General features: G+C 42.7%; 1 protein-coding gene across 1 annotated transcript in view; it reads right to left on the bottom strand.

Moving 5' to 3' along the window:
- The window catches only part of pdzd2 (PDZ domain containing 2), a 129,596-nt gene that overhangs the window by 77,092 nt on the left and 28,206 nt on the right, over window positions 1-24,298 (bottom strand). The window contains 1 exon segment of the mRNA XM_042321241.1: window positions 4,728-5,282. Coding sequence (XP_042177175.1) covers window positions 4,728-5,282 — 555 coding nt within the window.

Here is a 24,298-nt window from a genome sequence, read left to right as displayed (position 1 = left end):
TACCATACTATATACAGGGTCAGTTAATAATATATACAGGGTCAGTTTAATACTATATACAGGGTCAGTTAATACCATACTATATACAGGGTCAGTTAATACCATACTATATACAGGGTCAGTTAATACTATATACAGGGCCAGGTTAATACCATACTATATACAGGGTCAGTTAATACCATACTATATACAGGGTCAGTTAATACCATACTATATACAGGGTCAGTTAATACCATACTATATACAGGGTCAGTTAATACTATATACAGGGCCAGGTTAATACCATACTATATACAGGGTCAGTTAATACCATACTATATACAGGGTCAGTTAATACCATACTATATACAGGGTCAGTTAATACCATACTATATACAGGGTCAGTTAATACTATATACAGGGTCAGTTAATACCATACTATATACAGGGTCAGTTAATACCATACTATATACAGGGTCAGTTAATACCATACTATATACAGGGTCAGTTAATACCATACTATATACAGGGTCAGTTTAATACTATATACAGGGTCAGTTAATACCATACTATATACAGGGTCAGTTAATACCATACTATATACAGGGTCAGTTAATACCATACTATATACAGGGTCAGTTAATACCATACTATATACAGGGATAGTTAATACCATACTATATACAGGGTCAGTTAATACCATACTATATACAGGGTCAGTTAATACCATACTATATACAGGGATAGTTAATACCATACTATATACAGGGTCAGTTAATACCATACTATATACAGGGTCAGTTAATACCATACTATATACAGGGATAGTTAATACCATACTGTATACAGGGTCAGTTAATACCATACTATAGGAGGTAGATATATTTAGGGGGAAGGTGACTATTTACAGGGTAAATTCCAGTACCATAATAATCCCCAGTTTACAATTGGCTCATTCATCCCCCTCCTCTCCCCTGTAACTATTCCCCAGGTCGTTGCTGCAAATGAGAACGTGTTCTCAGTCAACTTACCTGGTGAAATAACAGATAAATAAATAAAAAATAAAAAAAAACAACGTGCAGAGATAATGGAGTGATGGATGTACAGTTGAAGTAGGAAGTTTACATCCACCTTAGCCAACTACATTTAAACTCAGTTTGTCACAATTCCTGACATTTAATCCCAGTAAAAATTCCCTGTTTTAGGTCAGTTAGGATCACCACTTTATTTTAAGAATGTGTAGTATTTGGTAGCATTAGCTTTAAATTGTTTACCTTGGGTCAAATGTTTTGTGTAGCCTTCCACAAGCTTCCCACAATAAGTTGGGTGAATTTTGGCCCATTCCTCCTGACAGAGCTGGTGTAACTAAATCAGGTTTGTAGGCCTCCTTGCTCGCACACGCTTTTTTTCAGTTCTGCCCACAAATTTTCTATAGGATTGAGGTCAGGGCTTTGTGATGGCCACTCCAATACCTTGACTCAGTTGTCCTTAAGCCATTTTGCCAAAACTTTGGAAGTATGCTTGGGGTCAATGTCCATTTGGAAGACCCATTTGCGACCAAGCTTTAACTTCCTGACTGATGTCTTGAGATGTTGCTTCAATATATCCACATAATTCTCCTCCTTCATGATGCCATCTATTTTGTGAAGTGCACCAGTCCCTCCTGCAGCAAAGCACCTCCACAACATGATGCTGCCACCCCCATGCTTCAAGGTTGGGATGGTGTTCTTTGGCTTGCAAGCCTCTCCCTTTTTCCTCCAAACATAACGATGGTCATTATGGCCAAACAGTTCTATTTTTGTTTCATCAGACCAGAGGACATTTCTCCAAAAAAGTACGATCTTTGTCCCATGTGGAGTTGCAAACCGTAGTCTGGCATTTTTATGGTGGTTTTGGAGCAGTGGCTTCTTCCTTGCTGAGCGGCCTTTCAGGTTATGTCGATATAGGACTAGTTTTACGGTGGATATAGATACTTCTGTACCCGTTTCCTCCAGCATCTTCACAAGGTCCTTTGCTGTGGTTCTGGGATTGATTTGCAGTTTTCGCACCAAAGTACATTCATCTCTAGGAGACAGAACGTGTCTTCTTCCTGAGGGGTATGACAGCTGCGTGGTCCCATGGTGTTTATACGTGTATACTATTGTTTGTACAGATGAACGTGGCACCTTCAGGCCTTTGGTTAGTCCTCTCCTCTCCAACCCTAACCCAATGGCAACCCTAACCCAATGGAAATTGCTCCCAAGGATGAACCAGACTTGTGGAGATCGACATTTTATGAGGTCTTGGCTGAGGTCTTTTGATTTTCCCATGATGTCAAGCAGAGGCACAGAGTTTGAAGGTAGGCCTTGAAATATATCCATAGGTACACCTCCAATTGACTCAAATTATGTCAATTAGCCTATCAGAAGCTTCTAAAGCCATGACATCATTTTCTGGAATTTTCCAAGCTGTTTAAAGGCACAATCAACTTCTGACCCACTGGAATTGTGATACAGTGAATTATAAGTGAATTATAAGTGAAATAATCTGCCTGTAAACAATTGTTGGAAAAATTACTTGTGTCATGCACAAAGTAGATGTCCTAACTGACTTGCCAAAACTATAGTTTGTTAACAAGAAATTTGTGGAGTGGTTGAAAACCGAGTTTTAATGACTCCAACCTAAGTGTATGTAAACATCCGACTTCAACTGAAGATATGTATAGGGGTAAGGTGACAACAAAATATTTGATAAACAGAGTAGCAGAGCAGTGTTTATGTGAGTGGGTGTGGAGTCAGTATGAATGTATGTGCATATTATGTGTGAGTGTGTGTGTTTTTTAAATTTAATTTTACCTTTATTTAACTAGGCAAGTCAGTTAAGAACAAATTCTTATTTTCAATGACGGCCTAGGAACAGTGGGTTAACTGCCTGTTCGGGGGCAGAACGGTTCCATTGATCATTCTTGAGATGTTTCTACAACTTGATTGGAGTCCACCTGTGGTAAATTCAATTGATTGGACATTATTTGGAAAGGCACACACCTGCCTATACAAGGTCCCACAGTTGTCAGTGCATGTCAGAGCAAAAACCAAGACATGGGGTCGAAGGAATTGTCCATAGAGCTCTGAGACAGGATTGTGCCGAGGCTGAGCAATCAAGGGAGAAGTGTATTGGTCAGGGAGGTGACCAAGAACCCGATTGTCTCTCTGACAGAGCTCCAGAGTTCCTCTGTGGAGATGGGAGAACTTTCGACAAGTACTCCAATCTGCAGCACTCCACCAAACAGGTCTTTATCGTAGAGTGGACACATTGAAGCCACTCCTCAGTCAAAGGTACATGACAGCCTGCTTGGAGTTTGCCAAAAGGCACCTAAAGACTCTCAGACCATAAGAAACAATATTCTCTGGTCTAATGAAACCAAGATTTAATTCTTTGGCCTGAATGCCAAGCATCACGTCTGGAGGAAACCTGGCACCATCCCTACGGTGAAGCATGGTGGTGGCAGCATCATGCTGTGGAGATTTTTTTCAGTGGCAGGGACTGGGAGACTAGTCAGGATCGAGGCAAAGATGAACGGAGAAAAGTACAGAAAGATCCTTGATGAAAACCTGCTCCAGAGCGCTCAGGACCTCAGACTGGGACGAAGGTTCACCTTCCAACAGAACAACAACCCTAAGCACACAGCCAAGACAACACAAGAGTGGCTTCGGGATGACAAGTCTTTGAATGTCCTTAAGTGGCCCAGCCAGAGCCCGGACTTGAATCCAATCGAACATCTCTAGAGAAACCTGAAAATAGCTGTGCAGCGACGCTCCCCATCCAACCTGACAGAGAAGAATGGGAGAAACTCCCCAAATACAGCTGTGCCAAGCTTGTAGCGTCATACCCAAGAAGACTCGAGGCTGTAATCGCTGCCAAAGGTGCTTCAATAAAGGACTGAGTATAGGGTCTGAATACTTATGGAAATGTGATATTTGTTGTTGCTGTTTTTTTTATACATTTGTAAATTTTCGCTTTGTCATTACGGTGCATAATGCAGGGAAAAAAACGATTTAATCCATTTTAGAATGAGGCTGTAATGTAATATAATGTGGAAAAAGTCAAGGGGTCTGAATACTTCCCTAAGGCACTGTAGGTGTCAAATACTTTGCACTTAATTTAGCTTATGAGTTGTGATCTTTTACTATTCCAATAGTTCCATTGTACCGAGTAGACTAAATCAAGCAGCTCCATTTGACCAATGTGTTGAACCCACAGAGTGCTCTGTCTTACCTGATTGGAGGATTCACTGATAGAGACTGTCTGTCTTACCTGACAGGAGGTATCACTGCTTAGAGACTGTCTGTCTTACCTGATTGGAGGATTCACTGATAGAGACTGTCTGTCTTACCTGACAGGAGGTATCACTGCTTAGAGACTGTCTGTCTTACCTGATTGGAGGATTCACTGATAGAGACTGTCTGTCTTACCTGACTGGAGGTATCACTGCTTAGAGACTGTCTGTCTTACCTGACTGGAGGTATCACTGCTGAATGACTGTCTGTCTTACCTGACTGGAGGTATCACTGCTGAATGACTGTCTGTCTTACCTGACTGGAGGTATCACTGCTTAGAGACTGTCTGTCTTACCTGACTGGAGGTATCACTGCTGAATGACTGTCTGTCTTACCTGACTGGAGGTATCACTGCTGAATGACCGTCTGTCTTACCTGACTGGAGGTATCACTGCTGAATGGCTGTCTGTCTTACCTGACTGGAGGTATCACTGCTGAATGGCTGTCTGTCTTACCTGACTGGAGGTATCACTGCTGAATGACTCTGTCTTGTGTTCTGACAGTCCCCTGTGGGAGCGGTTAGGCAGGGTGGCGGTCCCTCCACTGTTCAGCAGGTTGCGGGGGATCGCTAGAGGGGGCAGGACAGTCATGGGCCCCTCATCCTTCCTTCCTGGTCTCCCCTCAGGGAGCGTGACCTCCATCTCCATGGATACCGTGGATCCTCTGTAGCCGTGGTAACCATTCTCCACCGCCACCCTACCGCCATCGTCACAGCTACCGTCCTTACCGTCTGTACTATCACGATTTAACGACGACCGGGAGATGACGCCGAACTTTCGCAAACGTTTGCCATCGCCATTCTGCGTCAGCAGGCTACTGGGAGGCTCGGAGGAGATGCCGCTCAGGTTGTCCAGGGAGTGGGCGGAGCCACCACTGTTGGTGACTTTGCTGTTTCCATTGCATGGAGGGAGAGGGGCTTTGCGCTTGATCCTCCGGAGCATGATCAGGTAGATGCAGCCGCCATTCCAGCACTGGTCAGCCAGGTAACTGTAGAGAAGAGGAGAGGAGGAGGACAGGGGATGGAGGAGGAGAGAATATGTAGGGAGAAGGAGAGGAGGAGGAGAGGAGATGGAGAGGAGGAGGACAGGAGATGGAGGAGAGGAGGAGGACAGGAGATGGAGGAGGAGAGGAGATGGAGAGGAGGATGAGAGATGTCGGGAGAAGGAGAGGAGATGGAGAGGAGAGGAGGGGAGATGGAGAGGAGGAGATGGAGAGGAGGAGGACAGGAGATGAAGAGGAGGAGGACAGGAGACGGAGAGTAGGAGGACAGGAGATGGAGAGGAGGAGAGGAGAGGAGGAGGAGAGGAGATGGAGAGGAGATGGAGAGATGTAGGGAGGAGAAGGAGAGGAGATGGAGGAGAGGAGATGTAGGGAGAAGGAGAGGAGGAGGAGGGGAGATGGAGAGGAGGAGGGGAGATATAGAGGAGGAGGAGAGGAGAAGGACAGGAGATGGAGGAGGAAAGGAGGAGGAGGGGAGATGTCAGAATAAGTGAGAAGCATATTAACAGTGTAAATCATCCTGTTACCCTTCCAGCTATCTTGATGCAGCTCTGAAATCTCTGACTGCATATTATTTCAGTTTCCAAGCCATTTCAGTGACATTATGTATGTCATTATCGTCTGAGTGGAACACAATAAACCAGTGGCCATCAACCGGTGGATCAAGGCTTTCCAAGTCGATCACCAAACATTTCTTTAGAAAAGCCAATGATAAGGGCATAAAGGCTTGTGCTCATTTATTTAGTGTTCTACTGTTGGTGGAAGGTGCACTTGATTCACAAAGCCCTGTTGGCAGTAGGTGCACTTGATTCACAAAGCCCTGTTGGCAGTAGGTGCACTTGATTCACAAAGCCCTGTTGGGAGTAGGTGCACTTGATTCACAAAGCCCTGTTGGGAGTAGGTGCACTTGATTCAGAAACCCTGTTGGCAGTAGGTGCACTTGATTCAGAAACCCTGTTGGCAGTAGGTGCACTTGATTCAGAAAGCCCTGTTGGCAGTAGGTGCACTTGATTCACAAAGCCCTGTTGGCAGTAGGTGCACTTGATTCAGAAAGCCCTGTTGGCAGTAGGTGCACTTGATTCAGAAAGCCCTGTTGGCAGTAGGTGCACTTGATTCAGAAACCCTGTTGGCAGTAGGTGCACTTGATTCACAAAGCCCTGTTGGCAGTAGGTGCACTTGATTCAGAAACCCTGTTGGCAGTAGGTGCACTTGATTCAGAAATCCTGTTGGCAGTAGGTGCACTTGATTCAGAAAGCCCTGTTGGCAGTAGGTGCACTTGATTCAGAAAGCCCTGTTGGCAGTAGGTACACTTGATTCAGAAAGCCCTGTTGGCAGTAGGTGCACTTGATTCAGAAAGCCCTGTTGGCAGTAGGTGCAGTTGATTCAGAAACCCTGTTGGCAGTAGGTGCACCTGATTCAGAAAGCCCTGTTGGCAATAGGTGCAGTTGATTCAGAAAGCCCTGTTGGCAGTAGGTGCACTTGATTCAGAAACCCTGTTGGCAGTAGGTGCACTTGATTCAGAAAGCCCTGTTGGCAGTAGGTGCACTTGATTCAGAAACCCTGTTGGCAGTAGGTGCACTTGATTCAGAAAGCCCTGTTGGCAGTAGGTGCACTTGATTCAGAAAGCCCTGTTGGCAGTAGGTGCACTTGATTCAGAAAGCCCTGTTGGCAGTAGGTGCACTTGATTCAGAAACCCTGTTGGCAGTAGGTGCACTTGATACAGAAAGCCCTGTTGGCAATAGGTGCACTTGATTCAGAAAGCCCTGTTGGCAGTAGGTGCACTTGATTCAGAAACCTTGTTGGCAGTAGGTGCACTTGATTCAGAAACCCTGTTGGCAGTAGGTGCACTTGATTCAGAAAGCCCTGTTGGCAGTAGGTGCACTTGATTCAGAAAGCCCTGTTGGCAGTAGGTGCACTTGATTCAGAAAGCCCTGTTGGCAGTAGGTGCACTTGATTCAGAAAGCCCTGTTGGCAGTAGGTGAACTTGATTCAGAAACCCTGTTGGCAGTAGGTGCACTTGATTCAGAAAGCCCTGTTGGCAGTAGGTGCACTTGATTCAGAAAGCCCTGTTGGCAGTAGGTGCACTTGATTCAGAAACCCTGTTGGCAGTAGGTGCACTTGATTCAGAAAGCCCTGTTGGCAGTAGGTGCACTTGATTCAGAAAGCCCTGTTGGCAGTAGGTGCACTTGATTCAGAAACCCTGTTGGCAGTAGGTGCACTTGATTCAGAAACCCTGTTGGCAGTAGGTGCACTTGATTCAGAAACCCTGCTGGTGGTAGGTGCACTTGATTCAGAAACCCTGTTGGCAGTAGGTGCACTTGATTCAGAAACCCTGTTGGCAGTAGGTGCAGTTGATTCAGAAAGCCCTGTTGGCAGTAGGTGCACTTGATTCAGAAACCCTGTTGGCAGTAGGTGCACTTGATTCAGAAACCCTGTTGGCAGTAGGTGCACTTGATTCAGTAAGCCCTGTTGGCAGTAGGTGCACTTGATACAGAAACCCTGTTGGCAGTAGGTGCACTTGATTCAGAAAGCCCTGTTGGCAGTAGGTGCACTTGATTCAGAAACCCTGTTGGCAGTAGGTGCACTTGATTCCAAAACCCTGTTGGCAGTAGGTGCACTTGATTCAGAAACCCTGTTGGTGGTTAGGTGCACTTGATTCAGAAACCCTGTTGGTGGTTAGGTGCACTTGATTCAGAAGCCCTGGGCACTGGGTAGGCAAAGTGTTCCCATTTTGAATCATTTAATTTGTCTTAAAAGACAAACTCTGCCTCCCTGGCGGACCGAGAGATCTGTGGCTAAATCGAGTGTGCGTACTGCGCTGGCCAAACGGACAGCTCCAATCCCCGTGCCGACAGAGCTTCCACGACCTCCAGGCACAGGAAAGTTTGATACCAGCCAACGTGATTTGATAACTTTTAAAAACATGATCGGGCCTCCCGGATGACGCAGTGGTTAAGGGTGCTGTACTGCAGCGCCAGTTGTGCCACCAGAGACTCTGGGTTCGCGCCCAGGCTCTGTCGTAATCGGCCGCAACCGGGAGGTCCGTGGGGCAACGCACAATTGGCCTAGCGTCGCCCGGGTTAGGGAGGGGTTGGCCGGTAGGGATATCCTTGTCTCATCGCGCACCAGCGACTCCTGTGGCGGACTGGGCGCAGTGCTCGCTAACCAAGGTTGCCAGGTGCACGGTGTTTCCTCCGACACATTGGTGCGGCTGGCTTCCGGTTGGATGCGCGCTGTGTTTAGAAGCAGTGCGCCTTGGTTGGGTTGTGTATCGGAGGACACATGACTTTCAACCTTCGTCTCTCCCGAGCCCGTACGGGAGTTCTAGCGATGAGACAAGATAGTAGCTACTACAACAATTGGATACCATGAAATTGGGGAGAAAAAGGGGTAAAAAAAATAAATAATAATAATAATAATTAAAAAATTAAAACATGATCAGAGACTGTCAAAGAATACATCAAACAGCTGCTGTTTTTATGAGTTCAAGTCTAAGTTTTTATTCAACTCTATTACTCCCTACTTGCACTCGCGCTGCAGCTGCAATGTGGGGCATTTGATTTGCGAGCCCATCACATGATCAGCGTCTCATCAGCAACACTGAAAATACAGTACTTGCAGGTCACGGGATTTCTAAAATGTTCTACATTAAAAGTCGCCTATGTAATCGTAGAAAAGTATCAATAACTATTCATGATTTATATTTTGTTCATTTTTAAGTGATATTTTCATTAAATGTGGGTTTTAAAACATGTTCTAAGGTCAAATAAATGTCCCCCAACACGAATCACTGTTTATGTAATACATATTGGCTCAGAGCAAGAACTATTCTGTGTTCAGCAGTGAAAGTATTGTAGGGGAATACTCAGTAGGGTCTGTAGACTGTAGATGTGGTGTCGTTTCACAGGGAATACTCAGTAGGGTCTGTAGACTGTATATGTGGTTTCACAGGGAATACTCAGTAGGGTCTGTAGACTGTAGATGTGGTTTCACAGGGAATACTCAGTAGGGTCTGTAGACTAGATGTGGTGTCGTTTAGATGTAGGGTGTCTGTAGATGTTTCGTTTCAGGGAATACTCAGTAGGGTCTGTAGACTGTAGATGTGGTGTGGTTTCACAGGGAATAATCAGTAGGGTCTGTAGACTGTAGATGTGGTTTCACAGGGAATACTCAGTAGGGTCTGTAGACTGTAGATGTGGTTTCACAGGGAATACTCAGTAGGGTCTGTAGACTGTAGATGTGGTTTCACAGGGAATACTCAGTAGGGTCTGTAGACTGTAGATGTGGTGTCGTTTCACAGGGAATACTCAGTAGGGTCTGTAGACTATAGATGTGGTGTGGTTTCACAGGGAATACTCAGTAGGGTCTGTAGACTGTAGATGTGCTGTGACCCCAAACCATCACAATAACACCACCACCATGCTGACCCCAAACCATCACACTACCACCACCACCATGCTGACCCCAAACCATCACACTACCACCACCATACTGACCCCAAACCACCATGCTGACCCCAAACCATCACACTACCACTATGCTGACCCCAAACCATCACACTACCACCACCATACTGACCCCAAACCATCACACTACCACCACCATGCTGACCCCAAACCATCACACTACCACCACCACCATGCTAACCCCAAACCATCACACTACCACCATGCTGACCCCAAACCATCACACTACCACCACCATGCTGACCCCAAACCATCACACTACCACCACCATACTAACCCCAAACCATCACACTACCACCACCACCACCATGCTGACCCCAAACCATCACACTACCACCACCACCATGCTGACCCCAAACCATCACACTACCACCACCATGCTGACCCCAAACATCATCACACTACCACCACCATGCTGACCCCAAACCATCATACTACCACCACCATGCTGACCCCAAACCATCACACTACCACCACCACCATGCTGACCCCAAACCATCACACTACCACCACCACCATGCTGACCCCAAACCATCACACTACCACCACCATGCTGACCCCAAACCATCATACTACCACCACCATGCTGACCCCAAACCATCACACTACCACCACCACCATGCTGACCCCAAACCATCACACTACCACCACCATGCTGACCTCAAACCATCACACTACCACCACCATGCTGACCCCAAACCATCACACTACCACCACCATGCTGACCCCAAACCATCACACTACCACCACCATGCTGACCCCAAACCATCACACTACCACCACCATGCTGACCCCAAACCATCACACTACCACCACCATGCTGACCCCAAACCATCACACTACCACCACCATACTGACCCCAAACCATCACACTACCACCACCATGCTGACCCCAAACCATCACACTACCACCACCATGCTTGACCCCAAACCATCACACTACCACCACCACCACCATGCTGACCCCAAACCATCACACTACCACCATGCTGACCCCAAACCATCACACTACCACCACCATGCTGACCCCAAACCATCACACTACCACCACCATGCTGACCCCAAACGATCACACTACCACCACCATGCTGACCCCAAACCATCACACTACCACCACCATGCTGACCCCAAACGATCACACTACCACCACCATGCTGACCCCAAACCATCACACTACCACCACCATGCTGACCCCAAACCATCACACTACCACCACCACCATGCTGACCCCAAACCATCACACTACCACCACCATGCTGACCCCAAACCATCACACTACCACCACCATGCTGACCCCAAACCATCACACTACCACCACCATGCTGACCCCAAACCATCACACTACCACCACCATGCTGACCCCAAACGATCACACTACCACCACCATGCTGACCCCAAACCATCACACTACCACCACCATGCTGACCCCAAACGATCACACTACCACCACCATGCTGACCCCAAACCATCACACTACCACCACCATGCTTGACCGTTGATGGAATGCAGTGTTTTGGTGAAATTACACATTTCAGAAGTATTTTTAAAACCTCAAATACAAGTTTTACAGTTCTTCTACATCTGTAACTGCAGTTACTTCTGGCTGACTTTGAAAATCATTTGCAGACGTGGGTGTGTGTGTGGTGTGTCCGTGTGCGTGTGTGCATGCATGCGTGTGTGCGTGTGTATGTGCGTGTGTGTGTGCGCGCGTGTGTGTGTCCGTGTGCGTGCGTGCATGCGTGTGTGTGTGTGTGTGCGTGTGTCCGTGTGTCCGTGTGCGTGCGTGCGTGTGTGTGTGTGTGTCCGTGTGTGTGTGTGTGTCCGTGTGTGTGTGTGTCCGTGTGCGTGCGTGTGTGTGTGTGTGTGTGCGTCTCCGTGTGTGTCCGTGTGCGTGTCTTTATTCCAGTTACACATTAACCTGACCAGGGACTTGTGCGGTTTACTACATCGTATGATAATGGGTAATGACAGGTCTGTAGTTCTCTTCCTCAAAGCTCCAACTGCTTTTCCTGGTGTGTTTCTGGTATACAGGTTAGAGAAAATAGGCCCCAAAACAGCAGAGTAAGGACATCATCACATAGCTTGCTCTGAGCTAATGAATGTGTAGAGTATTATTGCTGATAGGCCAAGGCATAGTCATAGGGCAACCATAGCCAATTTCCCCAATCCAAGTACACAACTTAACTACGGAGGAAAATTATAGTTAAAATCACAATCATACCCACACTGGTTTTAATGATAGTTAGAGCATACCCACTGGTTTTAATGATAGTTAGATCATACCCACACTGGTTTTAATGATAGTTAGATCATACCCACTGGTTTTAATGACAGATCATACCCACTGGTTTTAATGATAGTTAGATCATACCCACTGGTTTTAATGATAGTCAGATCATACCCACTGGTTTTAATGATAGTTAGATCATACCCACTGGTTTTAATGATAGTTAGATCATACCCACTGGTTTTAATGATAGTTAGATCATACCCACTGGTTTTAATGATAGTTAGATCATACCCACTGGTTTTAATGATAGTTAGATCATACCCACACTGGTTTTAATGATAGTTAGATCATACCCACTGGTTTTAATGATAGTTAGATCATACCCACTGGTTTTAATGACAGATCATACCCACTGGTTTTAATGATAGTTAGATCCCACACTGGTTTTAATGATAGTTAGATCATACCCACACTGGTTTTAATGATAGTTAGATCATACCCACACTGGTTTTAATGATAGTTAGATCATACCCACACTGGTTTTAATGATAGTTAGATCATACCCACACTGGTTTTAATGATAGTTAGATCATACCCACACTGGTTTTAATGATAGTTAGATCATACCCACTGGCTTTAATGATAGTTAGATCATACCCACTGGTTTTAATGACAGATCATACCCACTGGTTTTAATGACAGTTAGATCATACCCACTGGTTTTAATGATAGTTAGATCATACCCACTGGCTTTAATGATAGTTAGATCATACCCACTGGTTTTAATGATAGTTAGATCATACCCACACTGGTTTTAATTATAGTTAGATCATAATGAGTTACAGGTCAAAATAAAAACCCACCAACCCAAAAAGGCCTGTGGTGTTGATGGTATCCTCAATGAAATGATCAAATATACAGACAACACATTCCAATTGGCTATACTAAAACTATTTAACATCATCCTTAGCTCTGGCATCTTCCCCAATATTTGGAACCAAGGACTGATCACCCCAATCCACAAAGGTGGAGACAAATTTGACCCCAATAACTACCGTGGGATATGAGTCTACAGCAACCTTGGGAAAATCCTCTGCATTATCATTAACAGCAGACTCGTACATTTCCTCAATGAAACCAATGTACTGAGCAAATGTCAAATTGGCTTTTTACCAAATTACCGTACAACAGACCATGTATTCACCCTGCACACCCTAATTGACAACCAAACAAACCAAAACAAAGGCAGTCTTCTCATTCTTTGTTGATTTCAAAAAAGCTTATGACTCAATTTGGCACGAGGGTCTGCTATACAAACTGATGGAAAGTGGTGTTGGGGGAAAACATACGACATTATAAAATCCATGTACACAAACAACAAGTGTGCGGTTAAAATTGGCAAAAAACACACATTTCTTCACACAGGGTCGTGGGGTGAGACAGGGATGCAGCTTAAGCCCCACCCTCTTCAACATATATATCAACAAATTGGCGCGGGCACTAGAAAAGTCTGCAGCACCCGGCCTCACCCTACTAGAATCCGAAGTCAAATGTCTGCTGTTTGCTGATGATCTGGTGCTTCTGTCACCAACCAAGGAGGGCCTACAGCAGCACCTAGATCTTATGCACAGATTCTGTCAGACCTGGGCCCTGACAGTAAATCTCAGTAAGACCGAAATAATGGTGTTCCAAAAAAGGTCCAGTCACCAGGACCACAAATACAAATTCCATCTAGACACTGTTGCCCTAGAGCACACAAAAAACTATACATACCTTGGCCTAAACATCAGCGCCACAGGTAACTTCCACAAAGCTGTGAACGATCTGAGAGACAAGGCAAGAAGGGCATTATATGCCATCAAAAGGAACATACATTTCAACATACCAATTAGGATTTGGATAAAAATACTTGAATCAGTCATAGAGCCCATTGCCCTTTATGGTTGTGAGGTCTGGGGTTCGCTCAACAACCAAGACTTCACAAAATGAGACAAACACCAAATTGAGACTCTGCACGCAGAATTCTGCAAAAATATAATCTGTGTACAACGTAGAACACCAAATAATGCATGCAGAGCAGAATTAGGCCGATACCCACTAATTATCAAAATCCAGAAAAGAGCCGTTAAATTCTATAACCACCTAAAAGGAAGCGATTCCCAAACCTTCCATAACAAAGCCATAACCTACAGAGAGATGAACCTGGAGAAGAGTCCCCTAAGCAAGCTGGTCCTGGGTCTCTGTTCACAAACACAAACACAAACACACCCTACAGAGCCCCAGGACAGCAGCACAATTAGACCCAACCAAATCATGAGAAAACAAAAAGATAATTACTTGACACATTGGAAAGAATTTACAAAAAAACAGAGCAAATTAGAATGCTATTTGGCCCTACACAGAGAGTACACAGCGGCAGAATACCTGACCACTGTGACTGACCCAAAATGAAGAAAAGCTTTGACTATGTACAGACTCAGTGAGCATAGCCTTGCTATTGAGAAAGGCAGCCGTAGGCAGACATGGCTCTCAAGAGAAGACAGGCTATGTGCTCACTGCCCACAAAATGAGGTGGAAACTGAGCTGCACTTCCTACCCTCCTGCCCAATGTATGACCATATTAGAGAGACATATTTCCCTCAGATTACACAGATCCACAAATAATTCGAAAACAAATCCAATTTTGAAAAACTCCCACTTATCTACTGGGTGAAATTCCACAGTGTGCCATCACAGCAGCAAAATTTGTGACCTGTTGCCACGAGAAAAGGGCAACCAGTGAAGAACAAACACCATTGTAAATACAACCCATATTTATGCCTATTTATTTTATATTGTGTCCTTTAACCATTTGTACATTGTTAAAACACTGTATATATATAATATGACATTTGTAATGTCTTAATTGTTTTGAAACTTCTGTATGTGTAATGTTTACTGTTAATTGTTATTGTTTATTTCACTTTATATATGATCAACCTCACTTGCTTTGGCAATGTTAACACATGTTTCCCATGCCAATAAAGCCCTTGAATTGAATTGAATTGAGAGACAGACAGAGAGAGAGAGAGAGAGAACATTGTGGAGGCTTCCTTGAACCTAAACCTAACAACATATTGGAGATGGAATGTACACATTTAGTGAATCTCCTCATCATGTGACGTTAATGACTTCACATTATCTTAAACATCCTCATCATGTGACGTTAATGACTTCACATCCTCATCATGTGACGTTAATGACTTCACATCCTCATCATGTGACGTTAATGACTTCACATCCTCATCATGTGACGTTAATGACTTCACATTATATTAAACATCCTCATCATGTGACGTTAATGACTTCACATCCTCATCATGTGACGTTAATGACTTCAATATTACATTAAACATCCTCATCAACTTATAACATGGCCGTGGTGCTGGGAATCTGTAATCACCATCATTGAGGGAAACCTCATCTTTATAAATGTTTTAATACATTTTTACAAAAAAAAGATTCAACTGGCTTCTATAGTAAATTCTATTCTCATTGTATTCTTTCCATTGAACGAGGACAAGAGGTGATGAGAAGGGGGGGGCCTTTCGCTAAGATCTCCAACAACCATCCTCTTTCAATGCCTCTTGGCTGTTAGTGATACTGATGAACCCTTCGTCCCCCCGGACCATCCATCTATTCACCACCACGTCGTAGGGCCTAGCGTGCCTACCGCGGCAACCACAATACGGTCAACAATGTGTTACTTCTGTGTGTACTACCATGTGTTATGTTTACTAAGCAAAGGCCCTCTTCAAGAGCATCTTAAAAAGGTGGTTTAAACATAGAAATACAGTTACTAGCTCTATTTATATGAGTTAACAATACAGTTACTAGCTCTATTTATATGAGTTAACAATACAGTTACTGACTCTATTTATATCAGTTAACAATACAGTTACTGACTCTATTTATATCAGTTAACAATACAGTTACTGACTCTATTTATATGAGTTTACAATACAGTTACTGACTCTATTTATATGAGTTTACAATACAGTTACTGACTCTATTTGAGTTAACAATACAGTTACTGACTCTATTTATATTTATATGAGTTACCAATACAGTTACTGACTCTATTTATATTTATATGAGTTAAAAATACAGTTACTGACTCTATTTATATTTATATGAGTTAACAATACAGTTACTGACTCTATTTATATTTATATGAGTTAACAATACAGTTACTAACTCTATTTATATGAGTTAACAATACAGTTACTGACTCTATTTATATTTATATGAGTTAACAATACAGTTACTAACTCTATTTGAGTTAACAATACAGTTACTGACTCTATTTGAGTTAACAATACAGTTACTGACTCTATTTATATTTATATGAGTTAACAATACAGTTACTAACTCTATTTATATGAGTTAACAATACAGTTACTGACTCTATTTATATGAGTTAACAATACAGTTACTGACTCTATTTATATGAGTTAACAATACAGTTACTAACTCTATTTATATGAGTTAACAATACAGTTACTGACTCTATTTGAGTTAACAATACAGTTACTGACTCTATTTGAGTTAACAATACAGTTACTGACTTTATATGAGTTAACAATACAGTTACTAACTCTATTTATATGAGTTAACAATACAGTTACTGACTCTATTTATATGAGTTAACAATACAGTTACTGACTCTATTTATATGAGTTAACAATACAGTTACTAACTCTATTTATATGAGTTAACAATACAGTTACTGACTCTATTTGAGTTAACAATACAGTTACTGACTCTATTTGAGTTAACAATACAGTTACTGACTCTATATGAGTTAACAATACAGTTACTGACTCTATTTGAGTTAACAATACAGTTACTGACTCTATTTATATTTATATGAGTTAACAATACAGTTACTGACTCTATTTATATTTATATGAGTTAACAATACAGTTACTAACTCTATTTATATGAGTTAACAATACAGTTACTGACTCTATTTATATGAGTTAACAATACAGTTACTGACTCTATTTATATGAGTTAACAATACAGTTACTAACTCTATTTATATGAGTTAACAATACAGTTACTAACTCTATTTATATGAGTTAACAATACAGTTACTAACTCTATTTGAGTTAACAATACAGTTACTGACTCTATTTATATGAGTTAACAATACAGTTACTGACTCTATTTATATGAGTTAACAATACAGTTACTGACTCTATTTATATGAGTTAACAATACAGTTACTGACTCTATTTGAGTTAACAATACAGTTACTGACTCTATTTATATCAGTTAACAATACAGTTACTGACTCTATTTATATCAGTTAACAATACAGTTACTGACTCTATTTATATGAGTTAACAATACAGTTACTATTTATCAGCCAGGTCGTTCAAGATTGACGTCGAAATTGGACATCTGTCCATGTCCTGAGGACGTCGGGAAATGCCTTTCTACCCTTGGCCACTAAGGGCAGCAGTGAGCGTGATCACCATCAAGATGGGTTGGGTTTTACGTTGTCCCATGACTCTGGATCAGAAGGTTGCGTGTTCGATCCCAGTCGTGGACACAGTTTTTTTGTTTGTTCTCTTTTTGGTTTTAAACCCCTATCCTAAACCTTAACCATTCTGAAATGAAAGACGATTTTATGGTCAATCTGACATCTGCAGTGGCCGTACAGCATTTATAGCGACGGGGGCCTCAAGCAACAGTCAGAACATTCATACTTCAAGGAGCCGTCATACACAACCATTAAATGGGTCTGCTCCGCACCACTCGTAGTGATTCAGGGCTCTGTAGCCATCCAGCTAATTGCAAGCCACCGGCTAAAGGAAAAGACCGTACCTCTTCTAAGATGTTGGAGTCCGTTTCCCGGTGCTTGACATAGGAGCTCAGCCAATATATTACTGCACTGTTGGAGCTCGAAACACAAGCATTTCTCTACATCCGCAATAACATCTGCTAAACACGTGTATGTGACCAAAACAATTTTATTCCATTTAGGCTATTGTTTATATGTGTATTTCCCACAATGTGGAGGTTAAAAATCTGAGTATAACGGTATTGATGTCAACAACAACACATGTTCATGTCAAATAAAATCAAATGTATTTATATTGCCCTTCTTACATCAGCAGATGTCTCAAAGTGCTGTACAGAAACCCAGCCTAAAACCCCAAACAGCAAGCAATGCAGGTGTAGAAGCACGGTGGCTAGGAAAAACTCCCTAGAAAGGCCAAAACCTAGGAAGAAACCTAGAGAGGAACCAGGCTATGAGGGGTGGCCAGTCCTCTTCTGGCTGTGCCGGGTGGAGATTATAACAGAACATGGCCAAGATGTTCAAATGTTCATAGATGACCAGCTGGGTCAAATAATAATAGTCACAGTAGTTGTCGAGGGTGCAACAGGTCAGCACCTCAGGAGTAAATGTCATAGCCGATCATTAAGAGTATCTCTACCGCTCCTGCTGTCTCTAGAGAGTTGAAAACAGCAGGTCTGGGACAGGGCATCATCACCAATCAACTGCATTACAGTTAAAATAACTGGTGTCAGTTGTGAACACAGTCAATAGTTGAAAGACTTGCAGAGTTAAGTGAAAATAATGCCAGTTTTGATTAAATGTTTTTTCGTGAATTAGGCTATTTTCTCTTGAACCGTATGGTCTATCTACTAGAAACAAATGGACAACATGTGTACACACACAGTACCAGTCACAAGTTTGGACACACCTACTCATTCAAGGTTTTTTTTAGTTATTTTTGTACTATTTTCTACATTGTAGAATAATAGTGAAGACATCAAAACTATAAAATAACACACATGGAATCATGTAGTAAACAAAAAAAGTGTTAAACAAATCAAGATATATTTTAAATTTGAGATTCTTCCAAGTTGCCACCCTTCGACTTGATGACAGCTTTGCACAGTCTTGGTATTCTCTCATAGCTAGTTAGCACTTCGTTATTATCACTCAGACACCGTATCCCTAAAGTAGCGAGTGACAACAAGCACAAAAGGGTTTGTTTATTAGACACATGAACAGGTATTTGTGTTATGTTCTGATCTAAAAGCAGTCAATCTTCTACAAACCTTGTGATTTTTACTGAACTTGAAAGGATCCAAATTGAACTGAAAATATCTGCCATCTTGATTATGTTTTTTCTAAAAGGGTTGGTCCATATTGATGACAATCTAGCGAGGCCTTGTTCAAACCATTATACCAACCGCAGGACAAGAAATAGGGCTGTCCTGATGTTAGATAGCGACTGTTTAGGACAGTCCCAAATGGCCCCCTTTCCCTTTATAATGCACTACTGTTGACTGTTGTCCATAGAGCTCTGGTCTAAAGTAGTGCACTATGTAGGGAATAGGGTGCCATAGGGCTCTGGTCTAAAGTAGTGCACTATGTAGGGAATAGGGTGCCATAGGACTCTGGTCTAAAGTAGTGCACTATGTAGGGAATAAGGTGCCATAGGGCTCTGGTCTAAAGTAGTGCACTATGTAGGGAATAGGGTGCCATAGGGGAGTCAGCCTGGTACTGTTACATAAAGACTTATCTCTAGGAGGAATGTTCACTCCAACCCCATATCATGTAATCTGCTGTTGAAGGTGGTTATTTCCCCCTCACAGGAAGATTAGGCAGGAATTCTCTCAAACTAAACGTATGGTTGATACATACACACACACACACACACACACACACACACACACACACACACACACACACACACACACACACACACACACACACACACACACACACACACACAACACACACACACACACACCATGCAGTCACACCCACACACACACAACATGCAGTCACACCCACACACACGCACACACACACACAAACATGCAGGCACGCCCATACACACACACACACACAAACAACATGCAGGCCCGCCCGCCCACACACACACACACACACACAACATGCAGGCACGCCCATACACACACACAAACAACATGCAGGCCCGCCCGCCCCACACACACACACACACACACACACACACACACACACACACACACACACACACACACACACAACATGCAGGCATGCCCACACACACACACACACACACACACACACACACACACACACACACACACACACACACACACACACGCCCATACACACACACAAACAAGAAGAAAAACAAGCACCATTATCTCAGCGCAGGCAAGGAATTCAGCAGCTGTAAAATCTAACGGGCCAAACAACAACAACTCAGACCGCATCCCAAATGTGACCGACCGGCTCCATTCGGTCTTATGTCGCAAAATTTGTAATGGTGTTTTTTACATTTGGAAAAAAGTAGATACTCAGAGCTAGAAAATGGTATTACATACACTACAGTTGAGAAACAATTGGAAAGTAATTCTGATTTGAAAGTTGATATACTTGCAAACTCCCTTTTGAGAAAATGTCCCTTGAATGTTTTGGTATATGTACTGGAGAGCTCTTCTTTGTCCACACCCATTTAGTATCGTTCACACCCTCTTAAGCCTTTAGCCACACCCATCTCTTTAAGGATTCACATGTGAGGCCATGTGCTAAACAGAGTGAGTACTGTAGTGTAGTAAATAGAGTGAGTACTGTAGTGTAGTAAACAGAGTGAGTACGGTAATGTAGTAAACAGAGTGAGTACTGTAGTGTAGTAAACAGAGTGAGTACTGTAGTGTAGTAAACAGAGTGAGTACTGTAGTGTAGTAAACAGAGTGAGTACGGAAGTGTATTAAACAGAGTGAGTACTGTAGTGTAGTAAACAGAGTGAGTACTGTAGTGTAGTAAACAGAGTGAGTACGGTAGTGTAGTAAACAGAGTGAGTACGGTAGTGTAGTAAACAGAGTGAGTACGGTAGTGTAGTAAACAGAGTGAGTACTGTAGTGTACTAAACAGAGTGAGTACTGTAGTGTACTAAACAGAGTGAGTACGGTAGTGTAGTAAACAGAGTGAGTACGGTAGTGTACTAAACAGAGTGAGTACTGTAGTGTAGTAAACAGAGTGAGTACGGTAGTGTAGTAAACAGAGTGAGTACTGTAGTGTAGTAAACAGAGTGAGTACGGTAGTGTAGTAAACAGAGTGAGTACGGTAGTGTAGTAAACAGAGTGAGTACTGTAGTGTATTAAACAGAGTGAGTACTGTAGTGTAGTAAACAGAGTGAGTACTGTAGTGTAGTAAACAGAGTGAGTACGGTAATGTAGTAAACAGAGTGAGTACGGTAGTATATTAAACAGAGTGAGTACTGTAGTGTAGTAAACAGAGTGAGTACTGTAGTGTAGTAAACAGAGTGAGTACTGTAGTGTAGTAAACAGAGTGAGTACTGTAGTGTAGTAAACAGAGTGAGTACGGTAGTGTACTAAACAGAGTGAGTACTGTAGTGTACTAAACAGAGTGAGTACGGTAGTGTAGTAAACAGAGTGAGTACTGTAGTGTAGTAAACAGAGTGAGTACTGTAGTGTAGTAAACAACCAAAGACATCAAGACTAAAGCTTTATACTACGTCTATGGACATGTCTGTAGACAGTTGTCACAGTGACATCATGAACATTCTGTTATCGTCCGACATCAAACTTGTCGTTGTGAAAAAGTATACACACAAAAACGACAGGCTGGTGGTCCAAAATAGTGTATTTTAACACCAATAAACCCATCAGGGTTAAATGTGAATTTAGTATACAGTTGAAGTCGGAAGTTTACATACACTTAGGTTGGAGTCATTAAAACTAATTTTTCAACCACTCCACAAATGTATTGTTAACAAATTATAGTTTTGGCAATTCGGTTAGGACATCTACTTTGTGTATGACACAAGTAATTTTTCCAGACAGATTATTTCACTTATAATTCACTATAATTCACAATTCCAGTGAGTCAGAAGTTTACATACCCAAGTTGACTGTGCCTTTAAAAAAATGGAAAATTCCAGAAAATGGCATGGCTTTAGAAGCTTCTGATAGGTTAATTGACATAATTTGAGTCAATTGGAGGTGTACCTGTGGATGCATTTCAAGGTCTACCTTCAAACTCTGTGCCTCTTTCCTTGACATCATGGGAAAATCAAAAGAAATCAGCCAAGACCTCAGAAAAACAAATTGTAGACCTCCCCAAGTCTGGTTCATCCTTGGGAGCAATTTCCAAACGCCTGAAGGTACCACGTTCATCTGTACAAACAATAGTACGCAGGTATACACACCATGGGACCACGCAGCCGTCATACCGCTCAGGAAGGAGACGCGTTCTGTCTCCTAGAGATTAACGTACTTTGGTGCTAAAATTGCAAATCAATCCCAGAACCACAGCAAAGGACCTTGTGAAGATGCTGGAGGAAACGGGTACAAAAGTATCTATATCCACAGTAAAAACGAGTCCTATATCGACATAACCTGAAAGGCCACAGCAAGGAAGAAGCCACTGCTCCAAAACCACCATAAAAAAGCCAGACTACGGTTTGCAACTGCACATGGGGACAAAGATCGTACTTTTTGGAGAAATGTCCTCTGGTCTGATGAAACAAAAACACAACTGTTTGGCTATAATGACCATCGCTATGTTTGGAGGAAAAAGGGGCAGGCTTGCAAGCCAAAGACACCACCCCAACCTTGAAGCAAGGAGGTGGCAGCATCATGTTGTAGAGGTGCTTTGCTGCAGGAGGGACTCGTGCACTTCACAAAATAGATGGCTTCATGAGGATGTAAAGTTATGTGGATATATTGAAGCAACATCTCAAGACATCAGTCAGGAAGTTAAAGCTTGGTCGCAAATGGGTCTTCCAAATGGACAATGACCCCAGGCATACTTCCAAAGTTGTGGCAAAATGGCTTAAGGACAACAAAGTCAAGGTATTGGAGTGGCCATCACAAAGCCCTGACCTCAATCCTATGGACAATTTGTGGGCAGAACTGAAAAGGCGTGTGCGAGCAAGGAGGCCTACAAACCTGACTCAGTTACACCAGCTCTGTCAGGAGGAAGGGGCCAAAATTCACCCAACTTATTCTGGGAAACTTGTGGAAGGCTACCTGAAACATTTGACCCAAGTTAAACAATTTAAAGGCAACCAAATACTAATTGAGTGTATGTAAACTTCTGACCCACTGGGAATGTGAGGAAAGAAATAAAAGCTGACATAAATCATTCTCTCTACTATTATTCTGACATTTCACATTCTTAAAATAAAGTGGTTCCTAACTTACCTAAAACAGGGAATTTTTACTAAGATTAAATGTCAGGAATTGTGAAAAACTGGGTTTAAATGTATTTTGGCTAAGGTGTATGTAAACCGCCGACTTCAACTGTATGTCAATCTAGGTAACCAAACAACTAAAAGCCACTTTCTAAATAATGTTTTGGTTCGTTTGTAGCTTGTTAGCTAGCTAGCTAACGTGTAGTTAGCTGACTAGCCAGTTCAAGCAATGACCATATCATATAGCTGACAACATCTTAGTTTTAACTCATTTGTATTCATTATTACAGGAAAATAAACTCACAACAAGATCATTATTTACAAGTTAATGGCGAGCCAATTACAGAAAGTAGTGTGACAAAATAAAAAGCAGGGCATTCTACCAGAGAATTTTACTAACTTGGACACTGTCTCATTAGCCTAACTTTATATCCTAATTTGACTTCGGTGTAGGTCAGTTGTTCTTCACATTACCATCTCTAGTAAACACACACTATATCAAATAAAAATAAACGTTTATTTGTCACATTAGGTGTAAACGGTACAGTGAAATGGTTGCTGCATACGAGCTTTTTTGTATAGACATGTAGCTAGCTAGATAACTAAACAATGAACCATAATCCCAACTCATAACATTACAACCCTGAATGAATGTAAAGGTAGCTAAAGTTAACCAAGTAGGTTCAATGTTAGCTATTAGGCTATAGCAATGCTAACATTAGGCTATAGCTAGCAATGCTAACATTATGCTATAGCTAGCTAGATAACTAAACAATGAAACATAATCCCAACTCAAGGAACGCAGACCACGGCTAGTTGCACAGACCACGGCTAGTTACGCAGGCCACGGCTAGTTACGCAGACCACGGCTAGTTACGCAGACCACGGCCAGGTAAACCGACCACGGTTAGGTGAACAGACCACGACTAGGTAAACAGACCACGGCTAGTTACAATGACCACGGCTAGGTAAACAGACCACGGCTAGGTAAACAGACCACGGCTAGGTAAACAGACCACGGCCAGGTAAACAGACCACGGCTAGGTAAACAGACCACGGCCAGGTAAACAGACCACGGCCAGGTAAACAGAC

This window comes from Oncorhynchus tshawytscha, linkage group LG04 (genome assembly GCF_018296145.1).
Source record: "Oncorhynchus tshawytscha isolate Ot180627B linkage group LG04, Otsh_v2.0, whole genome shotgun sequence".
Taxonomy (NCBI): domain Eukaryota; kingdom Metazoa; phylum Chordata; class Actinopteri; order Salmoniformes; family Salmonidae; genus Oncorhynchus; species Oncorhynchus tshawytscha.
This window is presented reverse-complemented; position numbering and strand designations above follow the sequence as displayed.